The 19,931-nt window shown below is 48.4% G+C and overlaps 2 protein-coding genes and 1 pseudogene across 2 annotated transcripts; all 3 read right to left on the reverse strand.

Moving 5' to 3' along the window:
* Positions 1–12,565, reverse strand: part of LOC116518934 — a 19,972-nt pseudogene extending 7,407 nt beyond the window's left edge.
* Positions 6,828–7,820, reverse strand: LOC116506651 (phospholipase A2 inhibitor-like). The gene has a single exon (XM_032214491.1). It carries the CDS (start codon positions 7,818–7,820, stop codon positions 6,828–6,830), a length of 993 nt encoding a protein of 330 aa, XP_032070382.1.
* A 4,226-nt stretch (positions 12,566–16,791) lies between the features above and the next one.
* On the reverse strand, positions 16,792–19,380 carry LOC116519007 (phospholipase A2 inhibitor-like). Its single transcript, XM_032232657.1, has 2 exons — positions 19,163–19,380; positions 16,792–17,964 (listed from the first exon to the last, which is right to left on the reverse strand). The coding sequence occupies exon 2, from the start codon at positions 17,961–17,963 to the stop codon at positions 16,968–16,970; it is 996 nt and encodes a 331-aa protein (XP_032088548.1). The 5' UTR covers position 17,964; positions 19,163–19,380; the 3' UTR covers positions 16,792–16,967.
* Between the last annotated feature and the right edge of the window lie 551 nt (positions 19,381–19,931).

A 19,931-nucleotide genomic window follows, 5' to 3' on the forward strand; every position in this document is an offset into this window, starting at 1 on the left:
CGCTGAGCTTGTCAATCAGAAAGGTCGGCAGTTTGGCAGTTCGAATCCCTAGCACCGTATAACAGAGTGAGATCCCCTTACCTGTCCCAGCTTCTGCCAAGCCAGCAGTTCGAAAGTACGTAAAAATGCAGGTAGAAAAATAGGAACCACCTTTGGTGGGAAGGGAACAGCATTCTGTGCACTTTTCGGCATTGAGTCATGCCGGCCACATGACGATGGAGACGTCTTTGGACAGCGCTGGCTCTTTGGTTTTGAAACGGAGAGGAGCACCGCCCCCTACAGTCAGGAGCGACAAGCACTTATGTGCGAGGGGAACCTTTACCTTTACCTAAGTGAAGCTGAAAGTCTGTAGGGATTCTCCATCATCCATGTCATGGTTGTCCCAAAGGGGCTTTTTCAGGAGGCAACTGGACTTTCTTGTTCTGAAGACGTTTCGCTTCTCACCCAAGAAGCTTCTTCAGCTCTACTGAAGCATGACTGGAGCACCACTCAGTTGACCCTGAAGACACAGACAAAGCTGTAAGTGGCCTCAACAACCCTCTAGGACAGGGGTGTCAAAACGCAAGGCCCGAGGGCCGGATCTGGCCCACGGGGGGCTTATATCTGGCCTGAGGGGCTGCCCTGGAAATAGCGAAGGACTGACCCATGGTGCCACTGCCAGCAAAAACGGATGTTGTGAGGATCATGCGTTGCTCCTTACATGCTCCATTTTCATGGCAGGGGCTGAAGGAGGCCGTCCCAGCTGAAAATGGAGCTCGGGCTGCAGGAGGCCGTCCCAGCTGAAAACGGAGCTCGGGCTGCAACAGGCCGTCCCAGCTGAAAATGGAGCTCGGGCTGCAGGAGGCCGTCCCAGCTGAAAACGGAGCTCGGGCTGCAGGAGGCCGTCCCAGCTGAAAACGGAGCTCGGGCTGCAGGAGGCTGTCCCAGCTGAAAACGGAGCTTGGGCTGCAGGAGGCCATCCCAGCTGAAAATGGAGCTCGGGCTGCAGGAGGCCGTCCCAGCTGAAAACAGAGCTCAGGCTGCAGGAGGCCGTCCCAGCTGAAAATGGAGCTTGGGCTGCAGGAGGCCGTCCCAGCTGAAAACGGAGCTCGGGCTACAGGAGGCCGTCCCAGCTGAAAACGGAGCTTGGGCTGCAGGAGGCCGTCCCAGCTGAAAATGGAGCTTGGGCTGCAGGAGGCCGTCCCAGCTGAAAATGGAGCTCGGGCTGCAGGAGGCCGTCCCAGCTGAAAACAGAGCTCAGGCTGCAGGAGGCCGTCCCAGCTGAAAACGGAGCTCGGGCTGCAGGAGGCCGTCCCAGCTGAAAACAGAGCTCAGGCTGCAGGAGGCCGTCCCAGCTGAAAACGGAGCTTGGGCTGCAGGAGGCCGTCCCAGCTGAAAATGGAGCTCGGGCTGCAGGAGGCCGTCCCAGCTGAAAACGGAGCTTGGGCTGCAGGAGGCCATCCCAGCTGAAAACGGAGCTTGGGCTGCAGGAGGCCGTCCCAGCTGAAAATGGAGCTTGGGCTGCAGGAGGCCGTCCCAGCTGAAAACGGAGCTTGGGCTGCAGGAGGCCATCCCAGCTGAAAATGGAGCTTGGGCTGCAGGAGGCCGTCCCAGCTGAAACGGAGCTTGGGCTGCAGGAGGCCGTCCTAGCTGAAAACGGAGCTTGGGCTGCAGGAGGCCGTCCCAGCTGAAAACGGAGCTTGGGCTGCAGGAGGCCGTCCCAGCTGAAAATGGAGCTTGGGCTGCAGGAGGCCGTCCCAGCTGAAAACGGAGCTCGGGCTGCAGGAGGCCGTCCCAGCTGAAAACGGAGCTTGGGCTGCAGGAGGCCATCCCAGCTGAAAACGGAGCTTGGGCTGCAGGAGGCCGTCCCAGCTGAAAACGGAGCTCGGGCTGCAGGAGGCTGTCCCAGCTGAAAACGGAGCTCGGGAGTCTGTTTTGGCTGGCAGAGCGCTCAGGCCACCACAGGTTCCCCCCCAGAAAGATCAGAATTCCCTTCCCCATTTCCTTTTCTTTTCTTTTCCTTTTCCTTTTGCCTTCCCTTCTTCATCTATTTACTCCCTTCCCTTCCTGTTTCTTGTCTATTTACTTCCTTCCCTTCCCTTCCTCTTTATGTATTTACTTCCTTCTTTTCCCCTTCCTCGTCTATTTACTTCCTTCCCTTCCACTTCCTCTTTCTTATATATTTACTTCCTTCCCTTCCCCTTCCTCGTCTATTTACTTCCTTCCCTTCATCATCTATTTGCTTCCTTCCCTTCCACTTCCTCTTTCTTATCCATTTACTTCCTTCTTTTCCCCTTCATCATCTATTTGCTTCCTTTCCCTTCCCTTCCACTTCCTCTTTCTTATCTATTTACTTCCTTCCCTTCCTCATCTATTTGCTTCCTTCCCTTCCCCTTCCTTGTCTATTTACTTCCTTCCCTTCCCTTCATCAACTATTTGCTTCCTTCCCCTCCCTTCCTTTTTATCTATTTACTTCCTTCCCTTCATCATCTATTTGTTTCCTTCCCTTCATCATCTATGTATTTCCTTTCCTTCCTCTTTCTTATCCATTTACTTCCTTCTTTTCCCCTTCATCATCTATTTGCTTCCTTTCCCTTCCCTTCCACTTCCTCTTTCTTATCTATTTACTTCCTTCCCTTCCTCATCTATTTGCTTCCTTCCGATCCCTTCACCATCTATTCATTTCCTTCCCTTCACAATCAATTCACTTCCTTCCCTTCCCCTTCCTCGTCTATTTACTTCCTTTCCTTCCCCTTCTTCTTTCTTATCTATTTACTTCCTTCCCTCCCTCTTTATCTATTTACTTCCTTTCCTTCCCTTCCCCTTCCTTGTTTATTTACTTCCTTCTCTTCCCTTCATCATCTAGTTACTTCCTTCCCTTCCTCTTTATCTATTTACTTCCTCCCCTTCCCTTCATCATCTATTTGCTTCCTTCCCTTCCCTTCCTTCCCTTCCCTTCCTTCCCTTCCCTGTCTATTTACTTCCTTCCCTTCCCCTTCCTTGTCTATTTACTTCCTTCCCTTCCTCTTTATCTATTTACTTCCTTCCCTTCCCTTCATCATCTATTTGTTTCCTTCCCTTCATCATCTATTTCCTTCCCTTCCTCTTTCTTTTTTTTGAGATTTTTTTTTATTGTTTTAGTTAAACAAAAACACACACACACACAAAAAATAATCTTTCGTTACATCTTGTAGAAAGCGTATCGATTGGTTACAAATATATTCCGTGTGTTTCTTCCACAATCCTTACATATACTTCATTCAAATCAAGTTGTACATTTTAAGTCAAGAAAGAAAAATTACGTATTTTACTATCCCTGTACCATAATTCTTATTTAGTTACCATCATTTAAACATGTTTTTGTCTAGAATCATTTATATTTAAAGACACAACCACCTACTGGCATTCATTTGCAGTTTCAATAGATCTCCAATAACATTACACCTTTATGACATATTCTAAAACTAATTCAGTTAAGTAAGATATCTAAGCATCCCCCCCTCCCCATAACACACCTGTATCTATCATTAAATATTGTCCATTAACATTTCCTTCTTATTATTGTAGTTGACTAAAAGTTATTAACTGTTTATCTCACCTCTGAGTCCCCTTCGGGGAAAAGGGCGGCATATAAATGTAATAAATCCAATCCAATCCAGGCCCACACAATATTATACCTTTATAGCCATCTTTAAACAATGATTTATTAATAAGATTTATAAGACTTTTCCCTCAATCCCAAATTAGTTAATTACGTGCTAAGAAAATAACCATTAGACATCTAAGACAATCTAAGAGATGTTAGTATTTCTACTTAACAATCACCAAAAATATACATTAGAATTTCTATGGCCCGGTTATTTATCCTAACTAAGGTAAACATTTCACTATTAGTATCATAGTAAATTATATGTTAACGAATAAACATTCAATGGTAATCTAGAACAGTCTATAAAGTACTAAAATCTCTAGTTATTAATCATCAATAATTAACTAGCTTTTTTTCCAACTAGCATTATTAACCAGTGTCTTTCCAGTAACAAAATGGTCTTTCCTCTCTCTCCAGCTGCTGTGTCAATTCTCTTTCCAGGACCTTTCCAGGATTTAAGACTTCTCTCTGCACTTTGTAGCTTAAACGATCTCTCATGTAGTTTTGTTGCCCTTGAGTTGTTATTAATGTGAGCTTAACTTTGGTTGTCAGGTTTATTTCTGGATAGATTTGTCTTATTAACTCCATCTTTTTCGCTCTTTCTTTTTCTCCTGCATCTTGGAGTTTGGAGTGAAGCACCAAATTATCAAAGTCACTTTCCCAGCTTCCCTTCTTTCCACCTTCACTCACGTTTACTCCATTTATAAGTTCATCTGAGTTCTTATCTTTGTTTTCTGTAATTTCATTCGCTTCTTTAATTTCTGGGGCTGCAACCCCATCATCTTTTTTTTGTGGTACCCCATAGTCTGTCCCATTCCTTGTCAAATCTCTCAAGTCCTTCTGAGATGTTTTGAAGTCCAACCAAAATGTTTTGAATTATCAAGTTTTCTTCATCTGAGTATTGCTCCATTTTTTTTAGTGTAAAAAGAAATATAAAGAAAAAGCAAAGAGAGGAATTTGGTACTTTCTGTCACTCTAGCCTGTCATAAATTTTGAAGAATATATCTATTTTTATTTTAAATCTTAAGCAAATGTTCTTTTATGGTTTCCAAAGAAGAAGGGATCTAATCTTTTTCTTTCCTTTTTCAATTCTTGCCAAAACATTTTCCACACGAACCAGCAGAACACTATTTGTGACCTTGGGCCTTTATCAGGTTTTAAAAGCAAGTTCCAAGCCCTTCGGTTGCAAAGTCAGTGTAGTCAAATAGGAGTGAACAAAGGAAACATTGTTACAACAGCAAGAGAAAAAAACTTCAGACTTGGGCTTTCAAGTGGCAGATTCAACTATTTTATAAACTTTTCCCTATGTATCTTTAATATGATATTGTAACAATTAGAAGGAGTAATTTATTAAAGTAAAAATAGCAATAGCAATAGCAGTAGACTTATATACCGCTTCATAGGCCTTTCAGGCCTCTCTAAGCGGTTTACAGAGAGTCAGCATATTGCCCCCAACAATATGGGTCCTCATTTTACCCACCTCGGAAGGATGGAAGGCTGAGTCAACCCTGAGCCGGTGAGATTTGAACCGCTGAACTGCTGATCTAGCAGTAGCCTGCAGTGCTGCATTTAACCACTGCGCCACCTTGGCTCTGAAAAAAATTACCATATATACTCAAGTATAAGCCGAGTTTTTCAGCCCACTTTTTGGGCTGAAAAAAGCCGCCTCGGCTTATACTCGAGTCAGTGAAAAATTTGCCCGAAATGGAGGAGAAAAAGGGGCGGGGCCATGCTGCTGGGTGACGCTCGTGAATGGCCCGGCGCCCCTGTGAGTTTCCCCTCCCTCTGTGTCAGTTTGCCGCGCAGCGCGCACCGCACCATCCCCCCTCCTCACGTTCTAATGTAATGCAGGGCTGTCTTACGATTCCCCTTCCTCCCCCTCCTGCCGCTCTGCAACGATGTCCCACCTCCTCCTTGTTATGGCAAGCAGCCACATAACGATATCCCAGAGCTAGTTTACTGTTTTTCTTTGAAATAAATATTCAAAAACATTATTGGTATCTATTTTTATTTTTGAAATTTACCGGTAGCTGCTTCATTTCCCACCCTAGGCTTATACTCGAGTCAATAACTTTTCCAGTTTTTTGTGGTAAAATTAGGTGCCTCGGCTTATATTCGGGCCGGCCTATACTCGAGTATATACGGGTAAGCCAAAAAAGTTGAAGTAGTAAAAAGAAATAGAGATCCCTTCACCTCAAGCGGAGAAACAGGAAATGTTGCAATCACTTCAACCCACAAAACATCGTTACAGGCAAGAGCAAAAAACTTTCTAAGGCAGTTCAATAGGGATTAAATACGCCGCTTTGTTCTTGCTTAAGGGACTAATTTAGTTTAAGAAAAGAATTTCTTAGGGCAAAATTCTAAAAGAAAAGAAAAAAACCCCTCCCCAGATGGAACACTTTCATTTCTCTTTCTGGAGCCGTCTCCAACTATGTCAGCCTGGGGGCTGTCTATTTGCCGCCGGTTGGAAGCACTCCCCTTGGGTTGATCAGGGACTTTGCGATGACCCTGCGACCAGCAAGGTCTTGTCTTCCTTCCCTTCCTCTTTCTTATCCATTTACTTCCTTCTTTTCCCCTTCATCATCTATTTACTTCCTTTCCCTTCCCTTTCTGCAGTTGTTAAGTGAATTATTGCATTTGTTAAGTTAGAAAAGCGGTTGTTAAGTGAATCTGGCTTCCCCCTTGACTTTGCTCTTGAGAGGTCTCGCAAAAGGGGATCCCATAACCCAGGGACACTGCAACCGTCATAAATACGAGTCAGTTGCCAAGGGTCTGAATCTTTATCATGGGACCCTGGGGAGGCTGAGACAATCATAAGGGTGATTTTTGGATTCAGAATAAGGGGCGGGAGGGAAATTTCTAATGCTGAAAAAATCAGAAGGAGAAAAGTTTGGCTAATATTGAAAAGAAAATCAAACTTAGCTTAATTTGTCTGATTGGTGTTTAATTATCTTGTTTTATTTCTTTTATTGCTTTGTTTGCTACATCATTTCCCCCTTTTTCATTCTTTTTAACAGATGTGACAGCAGGCTCATTGGGGATTCTGGGAGTTGAAGTCTATACATGATGGCTGGGGGATTCTGGGAACTGAAGTCCAATCATCTGAAAGCATGCCGGCTTGGGAATTCTGGGAGTTGAAGTCCATCCATCTTGCAGCACACCAGCTGAGCAGGCTGGGAAAAGATCCGTCTCGAAGGTTTTAGCAGGCACAAAGTTGGGATCCGTTAAGCGAAGTTGCAACTTGACCCTTCAAACGTTTGGGGAAACTGCAGACCACGTCCTCGAGGTACAAAAACACGACATCTTTCTGGGCCCAGTTGAAGAGGGCCTGCAGGCGGCAGTCACACGCCCAGGGGTTCCCGGAGAGATCGAGCGTGAGCGCAAAAGTCACGTTGACCAAGGGAAAATCCAGAGAGACGATATCGTTGTTGGCGAGATCCAAACGTACCAGATGCTTCAAGGACCGAAAGAGCCCAGCCGGAACATGGGTCAGGCTGGTGTTCCTCAGTGAGATGTCCCGTAGCTTGGGAGTCCCATGGAAGGTGTTGGGGGAAATCGACTGGATGGGGTTGTTTTTCAGAGTTAAGGCCCTTAACGACGTGAGCCCTCTGAACATCTCCGGAGAGAGGCAGCGGAGGAGGTTGGAGGAGAGATCCAGGAACGTCAGCAGGGTCAGTTTATGAAAGCAAGAATCTGGGATCTCCTTCAGCTGATTGTGGTGGAGACTCAGGGCCCTGAGGTCCTCCAAGGTATCGAACCAGGACGGGCGCAGTTCGGCCAGTTGGTTTTCACTAAGGATTAAGTCGGCCAGGCTACTTGCATTGGCGAAGAGCGCTGGAGCTAGATCTTCCAGGAGATTTCCGGAAAGATCCAGGGAGTGCAGGTGTGGGAGGTTACGGAAGAGGCCACCCGGAAGAGTCTTCAACTGGTTGTTTATTAGATAGAGCACCTGGAGCTCCGGAAGACCCTGCAGGGCCTCTGTGTCAAGGCTGGAGATCTGGGTGGACAGAACGGAGATTGTCTTGGTTTCACTGGGGATGCCTTTGGGAAATTCACGGAGCGATGAAGCGTTGCAGATAAAAACCGTCTTTTCTGTGCCGGGAAGGGACATGCAGTGAGGGACCTGTTGGGTGTAGCTGTTGAGGGACATCACAAGGCAGGCGATCAGAAGAGGTGGAGTTGAAGGCTTCATCCTATGGGGAGAAAAAGGGAAAGACAACATCTTAAGCTTCCCTCTCACATGTGGCCCAGCCAGGAGCCCTCCACCCGTCCTCTGTTTCTGCCTGCTGTTCTCAGCACTGACTTTTCCTTCAGCTGAATTCCACCCTCACCACCCGGTTGCTCAATCGGGGTTGAGAGCCCTCCTGAAATATCTGCAGCCCCTCCCGACTGTGTTATTTCCAAAATTGATAAGGGGCTCGGAATAGAAGATGGTCAGAATGGGCTGAGGCTGAGGACTGGACGTGTTATTCATCTCTCTTATTTCCCTTTCTCTTTCCTTCGCTTCTCCTCTTTTCACTTCTTTCACTTCCTTCCTTCTTTGCTGCCTGCCTGCCTCTGTCCCTTCCTTTTCCTTGACCACCCCCTATTCTTCCTTCCTTCCTCCCTTCCTTCCTTCTTGCCTGCCATCCTGCCTCTGCCCCTTCCTTTTCCTTGACCTTCTTCTATTCTTCCATCTTTCCCTCCTTCCTTCCTTCTTGCCTGCCTGCCTCTGTCCCTTCCTTTTCCTTGACCACCTTCTTTTCTTCCTTCTTTCCCTCCCTCCTTCCTTCCACCCTTCCTTCTTGCCTGCCTGCCTCTGTCCCTTCCTTTTCCTTGACCTCTCTCTATTCTTTTCCTTCTTTCCCTCTTTCCTTCCTTCTTGCCTTCCTGCTTGCCTCTGTCCCTTCCTTTTCCTTGACTTTCCTCTATTCTTCCTTCCTTCCTTCCCTCCTTCCTTCCTTCTTGCCTCTGTTCCTTCCTTTTCTTTGACTTTCCCCTATTTCTCCTTCCTTCCTCCTTCCTTCCTTCCATCCATCCATCTCTGACTCCTTTTCTCATTTCTCCCTTCTCTCTCTTTTTCCTCCCTCCTTCTCTCCACTTTCCTCCCTCCCTCCCTCCCTCCAGTGGTGGGTTTCAAAAATTGTTCGAACCTACTCTGTGGGTGTGGCCTCATTTGTGGGAGTGGCTTGTCACCCATGTGACCGGATGGGAGTGGCTTGCTGCCCATGTGACTGGATATGAAGATGCCAACAGCCCTTGTCAGAACCACCTTAAATTGCGCCACTACGGCCCCTCCGGGTCAGCGGATCCCGGAGACCCTCTTGGTTCACTGAGGAGCTCCGGGAGAAGAAGCGCCGGAGGAGACGCCTAGAGCACTTGTGGAGGTCCGATAAGTCCGAGTCGAACCGAGCACTATTAACAACTTGCACCAAGGATTACATCAGGGCACTTAGGGCAGCAAAAAGATCTCATATTGCCACCTTGGTTGCATCCGCTGAGTCCCGCCCAGTCGCCCTGTTTAGGATAACCCGCTCCCTCCTAAATAGGAGGGATACGGGGGAACCCTTGCAGGGTAGAGCTGAGGATTATGCCCAATTCTTAGCGGACAAAGTTGCTCGGTTTCGGACTTGGACTCCACCGCTGCAGATCCAGCCGGGACACAAGAGGATCACTTGGCAAACCATCTCTGGGTTGAGTTTCAGGATGTTGCCTCTGGGGATGTGGACAAGGCCATTCGAGCTGTGAGTGCCTCCACCTGTATTTTGGACCCGTGTCCCTCCTGGCTGGTTGCCAACAGCAGTGAGGTGACACGTGGCTGGATCCAGGCGGTCGTAACCGCCTCCCTTCGGGAGGGGCACTTCCCCGCCGCACTTAAAACGGCGGTGGTGAGACCCCTCCTGAAGAAACCATCCTTGGATCCAGCCATTTTAAATAACTACCGTCCTGTCTCCAACCTTCCCTTTGTTGGGAAGGTTGTTGAGAAGGTGGTGGCCTTCCAGCTTCAACGGGCCTTGGATGAAGCTAACTACCTTGACCCCTTCCAGTCCGGCTTCAGACCCGGTTACAGCACAGAAACCGCTTTGGTCGCATTGACCGATGATCTCTGGAGGGCCAGAGATGGAGGCCATGCGTCCATCCTGGTTCTCCTTGACCTCTCAGCGGCTTTCGATACCATCGACCATGGTATCCTTCTGCGACGACTGCGGGAGGTGGGGGTGGGAGGCACTGTTTTGCAGTGGTTCTCCTCCTACCTCTCGGACAGGTCGCAGTCGGTGTTGGTAGGGGGGCAGAGATCGTCCCTGAGGCCCCTAAAATATGGGGTGCCGCAGGGTTCGGTCTTATCCCCCCTACTATTTAACATATACATGAAACCGCTGGGCGAGATCATTCGGAGGCACGGGATAAAATACCATCAATATGCGGACGATACGCAATTGTATCTGTCCGCCCCGTGCCAACTCAATGAAGCGGTGGACGTGATGAACCAGGGTCTGGAGGCCGTGAAGAACTGGATGAGCGCTAACAAACTGGTACTCAACCCGGACAAGACCGAGTGGCTGTTGTGTTTCCCTCCCAACAATTTGGCTAATGTTCCGTCTATCAGGCTGGGGGGTCAAATTTTATACCCCTCAGATAGGGTTCGTAACTTAGGAGTCCTCCTGGATCCACAGCTGACTCTCGATCATCATCTGTCGGCTGTGACCAGGGGGGCATTTGCCCAGGTTCGCCTGGTCCGCCAGTTACGACCCTACCTGAATCGGGAGGCTCTCACAACAGTCACTCGAGCCCTTGTGATCTCTAGGCTGGAATACTGCAATGTGCTCTACATGGGGCTGCCCTTGAAGTGCATCCGGCGACTGCAGTTAGTTCAGAATGCGGCCGCGCGAGTGATAGTGGGCGCACCGCGGTTCGCCCACATAACACCCATCCTCCGCGAGCTGCACTGGCTACCTGTTGATCTCCGGGTGCGCTTCAGGGTGCTGTTGACCATCTTCAAAGCCCTTCATGGTAGTGGATCTGAGTACTTGAGAGACCGCCTTCTGCCGATTACCTCCCTCCGACCGATAAGATCGCACAGACTGGGCCTCCTCCGAATCCCATCCGCCAGTCAATGTCGACTGGCAACTACACGGAGGAGAGCCTTTTCTGTTGCAGCTCCGACCGTGTGGAACGATCTCCCCGTCGAGATACGCACCCTCACCACCGTCCAGGCCTTCCGCGCAGCCCTCAAGACCTGGCTCTCCCAACAGGCCTGGGGATAAGTCCTTAATTTGCCCCACCCGAGTGTTGAATGTTGAATGCAAGTTGTGTTTTTATTTACTCTATTTTGTTCACATATTGTTTATTTTGAATTGCACCCCCTCCCTAATGATTGTAAGCCGCCCTGAGTCCCCTCAGGGAAAAGGGCGGCCTATTAATTAGAATAAAATAAAAAATAAATAATAAATAAAATTACCTCACACACAGCCCTGGCATGCATAAACTTGTTTTTTAAAAGGCATCTTTGGTTTGCGTTAGAACAACTTCAACACACGCAATGTTCTGATTGCACCACAAACACAGTAGTCATCCTTACCTTTCACAGAGGCACTGAGTTTTATAAATAGGAGCATGATAGTGTGGAATAATCATATCCAAGGACCAGTGGTGGGTTTCAAAACTTTTTGGAAGCTCTTCTGCAGGTGTGGCCTGCTTTCCGGGTCCACTGGTGGAACCTCTTCTAACCGGTTCGGTAGATTTGACGAACCAGTTCTACCGAATAGGTGCGAACTGGTAGGAACCCACCTCTGCCTCCCTCCCTCCCTCCCTTCCTTCCTTCCCACCCTGCCATCCACTTCCTTGCCTCCATTCACTTTAAAACCCCCAAGAACACCACCCGGCTGCAAGGCCCCCTAGCCACGATTCCCTTGTTTGCTTGTTCTTGCCGTTCTCTTTCTTCCAGAACGTGAGCCTCAGTGTGAAACTTGTTTGCAAAGAGTCCAGGATTTCTTTTTCTCAGTTAGAAAATGTAAAGGACTAGAAATTTGGAAGAAGTGGAATCAAACCGATGAAGTCTTTTGCAGCTTCCAAGGCTTTGATTCCCACACTCATTCTTTCGTTCTTTCCTTCCTTTTTTCTTTCTATCTTTCTTCTTTCTTTCCTTTCTTTCCCCCTCCCTCCCACTGTTTCCATCCTTTCTTCTTTCTATCTTTCCTTCTTTCTTCTTTCTCTCTTTCTTCTTTCTTTCCTTCCTTTCCCCCTCCCTCCCACTGTTTCCTTCCATCCTTACTTCTTTCTATCTATCTTTCCTTCCTTTCTTCTTTCTCTCTTTCTTCTTTCTTTCCTTCCTTTCCTCCTCCCTTCCACTCTTCCCTCCCTCCCTCTCTCCCTTCTTTCTTTCTTTCTTTCTTTCTTTTCATTCCAAACCAACACTCAGCTTGTGCAAGAAAGCCAAAAAGTGCCCACTTACCTATTTCTCTCTCAAAACCAAATGTCTGCCAGCTTCTCTCCCTCTTTTTGGTCTGCTGTGTCCAGCAGTTACTCTCTCATATATATCAGTGCTGGGAGGAAGTTCCTGCCCTCAAAAATCTTTCTCAAAAACATTGGTGAAAATTCCCCCGTCCTGATTGCCTCATGGGGAGAAAATAAGATCCAGTGCCCAGCTGAACCTTTGGTCAAAGGCAAATGTTGACAAATGTTGAAAACCTGAAGCCTTTTCCCAAAATGAACTTTTCTCTGGCTTTTTGGGGAGAGGAGAAACAATTTCCTCATCTCTTTTGGAAAACCGCCTAAAACAAGTGGAAAAAAACACCCCTAGACCAGTGATAGGGAAACAGTTTTGGCACCGAGGGCCCAAACCAGAACACGTGTGAAGGCACACTCATGTCTGCATGCTAGAGTGCTGGGAACCTGAAGACCAGCCGGCCGATGCACATGTGTTTTTGGCCATTTGGGGCCATTTTCCGGTCCATTTTCAGGCTGTTTTTCAGGCCTTTTTCGGGCTGTTTTCCAGCCATTTTTTGGAGCTGTTTTTCAGGACATTTTCAAGCTGTAAAAACAACCTGAAAACGGTTTAAAAAACAGCCCCAAAAAGGGCCCCAAAAGCCTCCCTGTTTTTTAAACCAGGAGAGCAGCTAGCGACGGCAAGTGTGCCCACAGAGAGGGCTCTGCTTGCCACATTTGGCACTCATGCCATAGGTTTCCCATCCCAGAGTTCGACCCCCGGTTGCTCCCGTTTCCACATGACCCTGAGAAAAGCATCTCCTGAAGAAGTAGGAAAAGTTCAGAGAAGAGCAACAAAGATGATCAAAGGCCTGGAGAATAAAACATTTACAATGCAATACAATAGTAGAGTTGGAAGGGACCTTGGAGGTCTTCTAGTCCAACCCCCTGCCTAGGCAGGAAACCCTATACCGTTCCAGACAAATAGCTATCCAACATCTTCTTAAAGACTTCCAGTGTTGGGGGAATTCACAACTTCTGGAGGCAACTTCTGTTCCACTGATTAATTGTTCTCAATGTCAGGAAATTCCTCCTCAGTTCTAAGTCGCTTCTCTCCTTGATTAATTTCCACCCATTGTTTCTTGTTCTGCCCTCTGGTGCTTTGGAGAACAGTTTGACCCCCTCTTCTTTGTGGCAACCCCTGAGATATTGGAAGGCTGCTATCATGTCTCCCCTGGTCCTTCTTTTCATTAAACAAGAACATATGAAGAATGGCTGTTGGATTCGGGTTTGGCCAGTCTAGAGAGAAGAAGGACCAGGGGAGACATGATAGCAATTGTCCAGCTGACCCACAGCTGAACTTAGAACATCATTTGTCAGCTGTGACCAGGGGGGCATTTGCCCAGGTTCGCCTGGTACACCAGTTGCGTCCCTACCTGAACCGGGAGGCACTCGCAACAGTCACTCACGCCCTCGTGACCTCAAGACTGGACTACTGCAATGCGCTCTACATGGGGTAGCCCTTGAAGAGTATTCGGAGGCTCCAACTCGTCCAGAATGCAGCCGCGCAAGCGATTGTGGATGCACCTCGATACACCCATGTTACACCTATCCTCCATGAGCTGCACTGGCTTCCAATCGGTCTCCGGATATGCTTCAAGGTGCTAGTAGAGTTGGAAGGGACCTTGGAGGTCTTCTAGTCTAGTTACCTTATAAAGCCCTTCATGGTATTGGACCCGGGTACTTGAGAGACCGCCTGCTGCCAATTATCTCCCAAAGACCCATTAGATCACAGAGGGTCGGCCTCCTCCGGGTTCCATCCACCAGCCAATGTCATCTGGCTACTACCCGGGGGAGGGCCTTCTCTGTGGCAGCTCCGGCCCTTTGGAACAAACTCCCCGCAGAGTTTCGGACCCTCACCTCTCTCCAGGCCTTCCAGAAAGCCGTCAAAACCTGGCTTTGCCAGCAGGCCTGGGGTTGATGAGTTCCCCTCCCCTCTCGACATGTATGGTTGCATGACTCTTGTTTATTTTAACTACTTGTATTGTGTTCTATGTTTCCCTTTCCCCCTTGAGTTGTTCGCCGCCCTGAGTCCCTCCCGGAGAAGGGCAGCATACAAATAAACTAAATCTTAATCTTAATCTTAATCAAAGCACCAGAAGGCAGGACAAGAAACAATGGATGGGAACTAACCAAGGAGAGAAGCAACCTGGAATTCGGGAGAAACGTCCTGACAGCTAAGACCCTGAGCTTGTCAATCAGAAAGGTTGGCAGTTTGGCAGTTCGAATCCCTAGCGCCGTGTAACACAATGAGCTCCCGTTACTTGTCCCAGCTTCGGCCAAGCCAGCAGTTCGAAAGCATGTAAAAATGCAAGTAGAAGAATAGGAACCACCTTTGGTGGGAAATAATAGCAGTCTGTGCACTTTTCAGCATTGAGTGATGCTGGCCACATGACGACGGAGACGTCTTTGGACAGCACTGGCTCTTTGGCTTTGAAACGGAGAGGAGTACCGCCCCCTAGAGTCGGGAATGACTAGCACTTATGTGCAAGGGGAACCTTTACCTTTACCTAAGTGAAGCTGAAAGTCTGTAGGGATTCTCCGTCATCCATGTCATGGTTGTTCCAAAGGGGCTTTTTCAGGAGGCAACTGGACTTTCTTGCTTTTACTTTTGAAGACGTTTCGCTTCTCACCCAAGAAGCTTCTTCAGCTCTACTGAAGCATGACTGGAGCACTGCTCAGGTGACCCTGAGGACACAGACAAAGCTGTATGTGGCCTCAACAACCCTCTAGGACAGGTGTGTCAAAACGCAAGGCCTTGGGGCCGGATCTGGCCCACAGGGTGCTTATATCTGGCCTGAGGGGCTGCCCTGGAAATAGCGAAGGACTGGCCCATGGTGCCTCTGCCAGCACAAACGGATGTCGCAAGGATCATGCATGCTCCTTACATGCTCTGTTTTCATGGCAGGGACTACAGGAGGTTGTCCCTGCTGAAAACGGAGCTCGGGCTGCAAGAGACCGTCCCAACTGAAAATGGAGCTCAGGCTGCAGGAGGCGGTCCCAGCTGAAAACGAAGCTCAGGCTGCAGGAGGCTGTTCCAGCTGAAAACGGAGCTCAGGCTGCAGGAGGCCGTCCCAGCTGAAAACGGAGCTCAGGCTGCAGGAGGCCGTCCCAGCTGAAAACGGAGCTCGGGCTGCAGGAGGTTGTCCCAGCTGAAAACAGAGCTTGGGCTGCAAGAGACCGTCCCAGCTGAAAACGGAGCTCGGGTTGCAGGAGGCAGTCCCAGCTGAAAACGGAGCTCGGGCTGCAGGAGGCCGTCCAACCTGAAAACGGAGCTCGGGCTGCAGGAGGCTGTCCCAGCTGAAAACGGAGCTCGGGCTGAAGGAGGCCGTCCCAGTTGAAAACAGCTCGGGCTGCAGGAGGCCGTCCCAGCTGAAAACGGAGCTTGGGCTGCAGGAGGCTGTCCAAACTGAAAACGGAGCTCGGGCTGCAGCAGGCTGTCCCAGCTGAAAATGGAGCTCGGGAGTCCGTTTTGGCTGGCAGTGTGCTCAGGCCACCACAGGTCCCCCCGAGGACACAAGTGATGTCATGCTTGCCATGCCCTCTGGCCATGCCTCCCCCCCCCAGTCCCGCTGAGGTCAAACACAACCCTGATGTGGCCCTCAAGGAAATCACATTTGACACCCCTACTCTAAAGGGATGCCAATGACCAGCTGTCTGCAAGGAGTATCAATCTTGCCGTTCCCCACCATCCCGTCAGAGCTGAAGAAGCTTCTTGGAGGAGAAGCGAAAGGTCTTCAAAAGAAAAACACAACAGTCCATCTTCCTCCACCTGTTGCTCAAGAATGGTGGCCTCTTTGGGACTCATCCTCTCTCCTCAAATGTTTGTTTGCATTCGCTTTGCCTTATCTGAAAACTTAATACGGGCTGGTTTGATTCAGTGAACAATAGTTGCAGCGTAGAATAGAGAAAGATCAAAATTCCCTTCCCCCTTTCCTTTTCCTTTTCTCTTCCCTTCTTCATCTCTTTACTCCCTTCCCTTCCTCTTTCTTGTCTATTTACTCCCTCCCCTTCCCTTCATCATCTATTTGCTTCCTTTCTCTTCCCTTCCACTTCCTCTTTCTTATCTATTTACTTCCTTCCTTTCCACTTCCTCATCTCTTTACTTCCTTCCCTTCACCATCTATTCACTTCTTTCCCTTACCCTTTCTTGTCTATTTACTTACCTTCCTCTTTATCTATTTACTTCCTTCCCTTCATCACCTATTTGTTTCCTTCCCTTCTTCTTTCTTATCCATTTACTTCCTTCTTTTCCCCTTCATCATCTATTTACTTCCTTTCCCTTCCCTTTCTGCAGTTGTTAAGTGAATCATTGCATTTGTTAAGTTAGAAAAGCGGTTGTTAAGTGAATCTGGCTTCCCCCTTGACTTTGCTCTTGAGAGGTCTCGCAAAAGGGGATCCCATAAACCCCGGGACACTGCAACCGTCATAAATACGAGTCAGTTGCCAAGGGTCTGAATCTTTATCATGGGATCCTGGGGAGGCTGAGACAATCATAAGGGTGATTTGTGGATTCAGACTAAGGGGCCGGAGGGAAATTTCTAATGCTGAAAAAATCAGAAAAAGTTTGGCTAATATTGAAAAGAAAATCAAACTTAGCTTAATTTATCTGATTGGTGTTTAATTATCTTGTTTTCTTTCTTTTATTGCTTTGTTTGCTACACCATTTTTCCCTTTTTCATTCTTTTTAACAGATCTGACAGCAGGCTCATTGGGAATTCTGGGAGTTGAAGTCGATACATGATGGCTGGGGGATTCTGGGAATTGAAGTCCAATCATCTGAAAGCATGCCGGCCTAGGAATTCTAGGAGTTGAAGTCCATCCATCTTGTAGCACACCAGCTGAGCAGGCTGGGAAAAGATCCGTCTTGAAGGCTTTAGCAGGGACAAAGTTGGGATCCGTTAAGTGAAGTTGCAACTTGACCCTTCAAACGTTTGGGGAAAGCGCAGACCACATCCTCCTTGAAGAACAAATCCACTCCATCTTTCTGGGCCCAGTTGAAGAGGGCCTGCAGGCGGCAGTCACATGCCAAGGGGTTCCCGGAGAGATTGAGTGTGAGCACAAAAGTCACGTTGACCAAGGGAGAATCCAGAGAGACGATATCATTGCTGGCGAGATCCAACCATCCCAGATGCTTCAGGGACTGAAGGAGCCCAGCCGGAACATGGGTCAGGCTGGTGTTCCTCAGTGAGATCATGCTCAGCTTGGGAGTCTCATGGAAGGTGTTGGGGGAAATCGACTGGATGGGGTTGTTTTTCAGACTTAAGACCCTTAAAAACGTGAGGCCTCTAAACATCTCTGGAGAGAGGCAGTGGAGGAGGTTGGAGGAGAGATCCAGGGACGTTAGCAGGGTCAGCTTACGGAAGCAAGAATCCGGGATCTCCTTCAGCTGATTGTGGTCGAGGCGCAGCTTCTTGAGGTCCTCCAGGGTATCGAACCAGGACGGGCGCAGTTTGGCCAGTTGGTTTCCACCGAGGGCTAAGTAGGTCAGGTTACCTGCATTGGCAAAGAGCGCTGGAGGTAGATCTTCCAGGAGATTTCTGGAAAGATCCAGGTAGTGCAGGTGTGGGAGGTTACGGAAGAGGCCACCCGGAAGGGTCTTCAACTGGTTGTTGGTCAGATAGAGCTCCTGGAGCTCCGGAAGACCCTGCAGGGCCTCCGCGTCAAGGCCGGAGATCTGGGTGGACTGAACGGAGATTGTCTTGGTTTCACTGGGGAAGCCTTTGGGAAATTCATGGAGCAATGAAGCATTGCAGATAAAAACCGTCTTTTCTGAGCCGGGAAGGGGCAGGCAATGAGGGACCTGTTGGGTGTAGCTGTTGAGGGACATCACAAGGCAGGCGATCAGAAGAGGTGGAGTTGGAGGCTTCATCCTATTGATAGAAAAAGGGAGAGATAACACCTTAAGCTTCCCTCTCACATGTGGCCCAGCCAGGACCCCTCCGCCCCGCCCTCTGTTTCTGCCTGCTATTCCCAGATGCTGCACTGACTTTTCCTTAAGCTGAATTCCACCCTCAGCACCCGGTTGCTCAATCAGGGTTGAAGCTCTCCTGAAATATCTGCAGCCCCTCCCGACTGTGTTATTTCCAAATTTGATAAGGGGCTCGGAAGAGAAGATGGTCAGAATGGGCTGAGGCTGAGGACTGGAAGTGTTATTCATCTCTCTTATTTCCCTTTCTCTTTCCTTCGCTTCTCCTCTTTTCACTTCTTTCCTTCTTTCCTTCCTTCTTTGCTGCCTGCTTGCCTCTGTCCCTTCCTTTTCCTTGACCTCCCTCTATTCTTCCTTCCTTCCTCCTTCCTTCCATCCAGCCATCCATCCCTAACTCCTTTTTTCATTCCTCCCTTCCACCCTCTCTCCTCCCTCCTCTCACTTTCCTTCCTTCTGTCTCTTGCTCCTTTTTTATTCCTCCTTTCTCTCTTTTTTCCTCCCTCCCTCCTCCTCTCCACCTTCCTTCCTTCCTTCCTTCCTTCCTTCCTTCCTTCCTTCCTCCCTCCCTCCCTCCCTTCCACCTTCTCACACTGCCATCCACTTCCTTGCCTCCATTCACTTTAAAAACCCCAAGAACACCACCCGCCTCCAAGGCCCCCCAGCCACGATTCCTTGTTTGCTTGTTCTTGCTGTTCTCTTTCTTCCAGAATGTGAGCCTGAGTGTGAAACTTGTTTGCAAAGGGTCCAGGATTTCTTTTTCTCAGTTAGAAAATTTGAAGGACTAGAAATTTGGAAGAAGTGGAATCAAACCGATGAAGTCTTTTGCAGCTTCCAAGGCTTTGATTCCCACACTCTTTCTTTCTTTCTTTCCTTCCTTCTTTCCTTCTTTCCTTCCTTCCTTCTTTCTTCCTTCTTTCTATCTTTCTTCTTTCTTTCCTTCCTTTCCCCCTCCCTCCCACTGTTTCCTTCCTTCCTTGTTTCTGTCTATCTATCTTTCCTTCCTTTCTTCTTTCTCTCTTCTTTCTTTCCTTCCTTTCCTCCTCCCTTCCACTCTTCCCTCCTTTCTTTCTTTCTTTCTTTCTTTCTTTCCATTCCAAACCAAAACTCAGCTTGTGCAAGAAAGCCAAAAAGTGCCCACTTACCTATTTCTCTCTGCAAACCAAATGTCTGCCAGCTTCTCTTCCTCTTTTTGGTCTGCTGTGTCCAGCAGTTACTCTCTTATATATATATGAGTGCTGGGAGAAAGTTCCTGCCCTCAAAAATCTTTCCCAAAAACTTTGGGGAAAATTCCCCCGTCCTGATTGCCTCACGGGGAGAAAAAAGATCCAGTGCCCAGCTGAACCTTTGTTCAAAGGCAAATGTTGACAAATGTTGAAAACCTGAAGCCTTTTCCCAGAAATGAACTTTTCTCTGGCTTTTTGGGGAGAGGAGAAAGAATTTCCTCATCTCTTTTGGAAAACCGCCTAAAACAAGTGGAAAAAAACACCCCTAGACCAGTGATAGGGAAACAGTTTTGGCACCGAGTGGTCAAACCGGAACATGCGTGCACGAACACTCATGTCTGCATGCTAGAGTGCTGGGAAACTGAAGACCAGCCGGCCGATGCACACGTGTTTTTGGCCATTTTGGTCCATTTTTTGGTCCATTTTCAGGCTGTTTTTCAGGCCTTTTGGGGGCCATTAGTATTGATTAATTAAGGGGCTTCTGGTAGCACGGCAGGCGCTGACGGACGTTCCTCTGGGACGTTCCAGCCCCAAGATCGCATTAACTTGTAGAACAGCGTAAATCAGCTGTCTAGGTGTTTGAAAACTCTCCCCTCGGGAAAAGAGGTAGAGAAGAGCTGCCGAGTGAGGGTAGAGCTCCCTTAAATCCCCAGGAGTAATTCTGGGGCTTGGAAGGTGACAGCCCCCC

Source organism: Thamnophis elegans, chromosome 1 (genome assembly GCF_009769535.1).
Source record: "Thamnophis elegans isolate rThaEle1 chromosome 1, rThaEle1.pri, whole genome shotgun sequence".
NCBI lineage: Eukaryota > Metazoa > Chordata > Lepidosauria > Squamata > Colubridae > Thamnophis > Thamnophis elegans.